Below are 4419 nucleotides of genomic sequence, written 5' to 3'. Positions count from 1 at the left end.
TCAAGCAGGACCCTTTGTTGTTGTGTCAAAAGCAGGAAACTTGGGGCTGGAGAGATGGCTCAGCGGTTAAGAGCATTGCCTGCTCTTCCAAAAGGTTCTGAGTTCAATTCCCAGCAACCACATGGTGGCTCACAACCATCTGTAATGAGGTCTGGTGCCCTCTTCTGGCCTTCAGGCATACACGCAGAAAGAATATTGTATACATAATAATAAAAAAAAAAAGCAAGAAACTGTGAGGTGCAGAAAAAGGTAAGAGCCAAGAGGAAAACGAGACCAGAAAGGACACAGGGGACTGACCGTGATGGCAGGAACTGAAGGGCCTGTGGAACCTTCTGGGCTTCTTTTCATGTCTTCCTGTGGATTCATGAGGGAGAACCAATGAGGATCCCAACCCAGAAGACAGAGGGAAACGTCTGAGGGAGGAGAGCTAGGCCTGGACTCTTGTGTCTCAGGGAGGAAGGCTGGACCTGGACCCCTGGGTCTAGGGAAGGAGGGCAGAGCATGGACCCCTGGGTCTGAGGGAGGAGGGCAGGGCCTGGGCTCTTGTGTCTCAGGGAGGAGGGCTGGACCTGGACCCCTGGGTCTGAGGGAGGAGGGCTGGACCTGGACTCTTGTGTCTCAGGGAGGAGGGCAGGGCCTGGGCTCTTGTGTCTGAGGGAGGAGGGCAGGGCCTGGACCCCTGGGTCTGAGGGAGGAGGGCAGGGCCTGGGCTCTAGTGTCTGAGGGAGGAGGGCTGGTCTGGGCTCCCTCAGGCAAGGGAGAAGGCTGGGGTCAGAAAAGGAGCAGGCCCGCGGTCTCACCCTGGCCTTGAGCAGCCGTTCCCTCTCTGCCACAGCCTTCTGCAGGAGCCGCTCCATGTGGGCGATGTCTGGGTGAAGTGCCGAGTGTCTAGGCAGACGAAGCAGCGATTGGGAGGTTACCTCAGCTGGCCTCCTCCTCTTCCCTCTTCTCTCCCCCCTCACACCTCACCTATTCCCAGGGCCACAGTTGAGCAGCTGATAGAGAGGGTGTCTCCCAGGAGTCCCCACTGCTTGCGCAAGAGCCGAGGCCTCCAAGGGTCCTGAAGAGGGCACAGGAGGAGGAGGCCAGATGTTTCCTCCCTCCCCGCATCTCTCTAATTCTCCAGCCAACACCCAGGCTGTTTTTCCATCCTCTGTTGCAGGATGGGGGTGGCGGGGAGGGGGGGGGGGGGGCGCATCTCTCTAATTCTCCAGCCAACACCCAGGCTGTTTTTCCATCCTCTGTTGCAGGATGGGGGTGGCGGGGAGGGGGGGGGGGGAGAAACAGTGAAACAGTCCTCACCTGTACAATGGAGGGACAAAGGTCGGGGGGATCCCCTCTGGCTGGCCCTGTCTCCCTTCCTCCGGGGCAGGCTTCCTGTCCTCTGGAGACCAATAGACCCCTGAAAACACACAAAGGTTGTAAGTGTTTGAAACGGAAGCATGGCCCAAAGGTGCTTAGGATAATGGCTTTGCTGACAGCTGTGCTCCCTGGGCAGAGAGTGGATGGAAAAGGCTCTAAGCTTATCAGTAAATTAACCATAGTGGATTCCTGATTTGATGTCATCACGTGGAGGCAGTGGAAACCACAAGACTGGGCCGTGTGCACACTGGGGACATGGCTCAGAAAGGGCTTGTCATGTATGTATGAGGACCAGACATCCATCCATGTGTGAAGTCAAGCACTGTCTCTCCAGCGCCATGACTCAAGCACAGGTGGTCAGATCTAAATGAATTCAGGCCCCTGGCAGCAGAGGAATTGGTGATTCCCACCCAATAAATAAACAAATGTGAAGAAAAGGAAAAAGGCACGTGTGGTGACAATACCAACTTCTGGGGAAGCAGAAACTGGGGGATCCCTGTGTACTGCTGGCCTAGCCTGATCTGTAGGCCTCAGAACCCAGGGAGGTCCCTGCCTCAAGAAACAAGATGGGAGGCTAGAGATAAGGTCAGAGCACTTACTGTTCATGCAAATGAGCCATGTGGTTCCCAGCATCCACATCTGGCAGCTCAAATAACCTGTAACTCCAACTTCAGGGGATCAAGCACCCTCTTCTGGCCTCCATGGGTACTGCACTCATGTGCACATACCCACCCACACACAGATACATACACACACCTTTAAAAAAATATTTTTAAAGGGGCAGGGGCACCGCAGTGATGGCTCAATGACTAACAATACAAGCTATTCTTCCAGAGGCCTGGAACTCTCTGTGTAGAGCAGGCTGGATTAAACTCACAGAGATCCACCTGTTTCTGCCTCTGGAGTGCTGGGACTAAAGGTAAAACCCACTGTATCTGGCTAAAAATAAATCTTTAAAATAAAACAAGGAGGACAGCTCCTTAGGAACAGCAGCAGAGGCTAACCTCTGGCCATCTGCATGTGTATTCTCACACACAGAAACGTGCACACTCACACCAAGAGATGGGTCTCTCTGAGAAGTAGGTTTCTTGGGGTATCCCCTGAAAGGGTTTAATCTTATCCCCACCCACTCTTTTGTTTTGTTTCTTCTTCTTTCAAGACAGGGTTTCTCTGTATAGCCCTGGCGGTCCTGGAACTCACTCTGTAGACCAGGCTGACCTTGAACTCAGAGATCCCTCTGCCACCAGACTGGCCCCATTCACTTCTGTGCTCTCTGCTTCCGGGCTCACATGAGGTGAGCGCCTCCCCCCTTCTACCATGATGCTCTGCTTCAGCTCACTTCTGGCTCAGCATCCAGGGAGCCAAGTGACCCGGGACCGAATCTATGAACAACGTGTGCTAGAAGCTGTTTTACTCATTCCGTACTGCCACAGAGATGCAAAGTCACGGCCCAAACACACATCCTCAGGAAAAGCTGTGCTGTCTCTGTCTCTGCAAGAAGTCAGAGCACTGCCTACGAAAGCCACCAGCTAACTGTCCCAAATCAAACATCACAGAAAGCCGAGGCCCCAATTTAACTCCCAGTACCAGAAAAAGAAAAAACTTTTCAAAGGACTGGGGATGTTGTTCAGTAGGTAGAGTGCTGACCTCACAAAGCCCTGTGATCGATCCCTGCACCACATATAACTGAGCATGGTGGCACAAGTCTCTAATCCAAGCACTCCCAGGGTGAAGCAAGAGGATCAGAAGTTCAGGGTCACCCTTGGCTATGCAGTGAGTTTGAGGCCAGCCTGGGCTACATGAAAACCCGTCTTGAAATGTTTTTAAGCCCGGTGGTGGTGGCACTCACTTTTAATCCCAGCACTCTGGAGGCAGAGGCAGGCAGATCTCTGTGAGTTTGAGGCCAGTCTGATCTACAAAGAGACAGTCAGGGCTATTACACAGAGAAACCCTACCTAGAAAAATAAATAAATAAAGAACTAAAAAATACACACACACACACACACACGGAAACTGAGGAGAAGTGCTGGGCCAGGAGGGGTACACAGAGACAACCTTATCAAAGTAGACTGTTTCTCTCTTGGGTTTCAGGCTCTCATCTCATATAGGAGAAGTGGGTGTTACGCAAAATAACAACAACAACAATAAATACCCTGTGATCAAGTTTCCCCATCTCCCCCATCCCTAGGCAGAGAGCACCAAGAGTTCCCCCCCACACCCGCCAATGAACACAGGGAGACAGCAGTACCTGCATGGAGCTGTGGACGGAGAAGAGGCAGGAAGAGGTGGAAGCGGAGGCAGCGGCGGCATGCGCGGTGGGGTCCTGCAGAACCAGCAGCTGACGGTCTGTCTTCTGTGTGAACAGCAGCTGGGAAGGGAGGGGGGAGTGGTTACAAAAAGACAGGGTGTGTGCCCAGGTGTGTGCGCACGTGCGTGTGTGTGCTTGAGCACACACGTGTGTGCATGCTGGAGAAACACCTCAGCAGTTAACAGCACTGACTGAAGCCAGCCAGGCAGCGCACACCTTTAATCCCAGTACTGGGGAGGCAGAGGTAGGCAGATCTCTGTGCGTTTGAGGCCAGCCTGGTCTACAAGAGCTAGTTCCAGGACAGCTAGGGCTGTCCCACAAAGACACCCTGCTTCATAAAACAAAACAAAACAAACAAACAACAACAACAACAAAGAAGAGCACTTAGTTTCAATTTCCTGCATCCACATGGCAGTTCACAACTGTCTGTGACTCCAGGGCCTCTCTGAGCACTGGACATGCATATGGTGCACAGATATACATGCAGGAAACACACACATAAGACATAGGGATCCAGGAAGTACTCCCAGTTCACACATGATCTGGCCCCAGATCGCCAGCACCAGTCCATTTCTCAAGCAAGAGGGCCAGAAGACAGTCTTCACTACCAGTCTCCCAGCAAGAGCCTGGGCTACAAGCATGGAGTGCCAGTTCTTTGAAGGTGAAGACTGGCCCTGGATCCTGGGTCTGAGGAGGGAGGGCTGGGCCTGGACCCTGGGTCTGAGGGAGAAGGGCTGGGCCTGGACCCT

At 53.1% G+C, this 4419-nt stretch overlaps 1 protein-coding gene across 1 annotated transcript in view; it reads right to left on the bottom strand.

Moving 5' to 3' along the window:
• The window catches only part of Phldb3 (pleckstrin homology like domain family B member 3), a 17229-nt gene that overhangs the window by 4743 nt on the left and 8067 nt on the right, over window positions 1-4419 (bottom strand). The window contains exons 8-12 of the mRNA XM_005361114.3: window positions 3611-3730; window positions 1303-1402; window positions 970-1060; window positions 801-888; window positions 298-354 (exon numbers count right to left, since the gene is read on the bottom strand). Coding sequence (XP_005361171.1) covers window positions 298-354; window positions 801-888; window positions 970-1060; window positions 1303-1402; window positions 3611-3730 — 456 coding nt within the window. The remainder of the gene's footprint in view (window positions 1-297; window positions 355-800; window positions 889-969; window positions 1061-1302; window positions 1403-3610; window positions 3731-4419) is intronic.

Source organism: Microtus ochrogaster, linkage group LG4 (genome assembly GCF_000317375.1).
Source record: "Microtus ochrogaster isolate Prairie Vole_2 linkage group LG4, MicOch1.0, whole genome shotgun sequence".
In the NCBI taxonomy this organism is placed as follows: Eukaryota; Metazoa; Chordata; class Mammalia; order Rodentia; family Cricetidae; genus Microtus; species Microtus ochrogaster.
The sequence above is the reverse complement of the archived record's forward strand: the minus strand, read 5'-3'. Positions and strand labels throughout refer to the sequence as shown.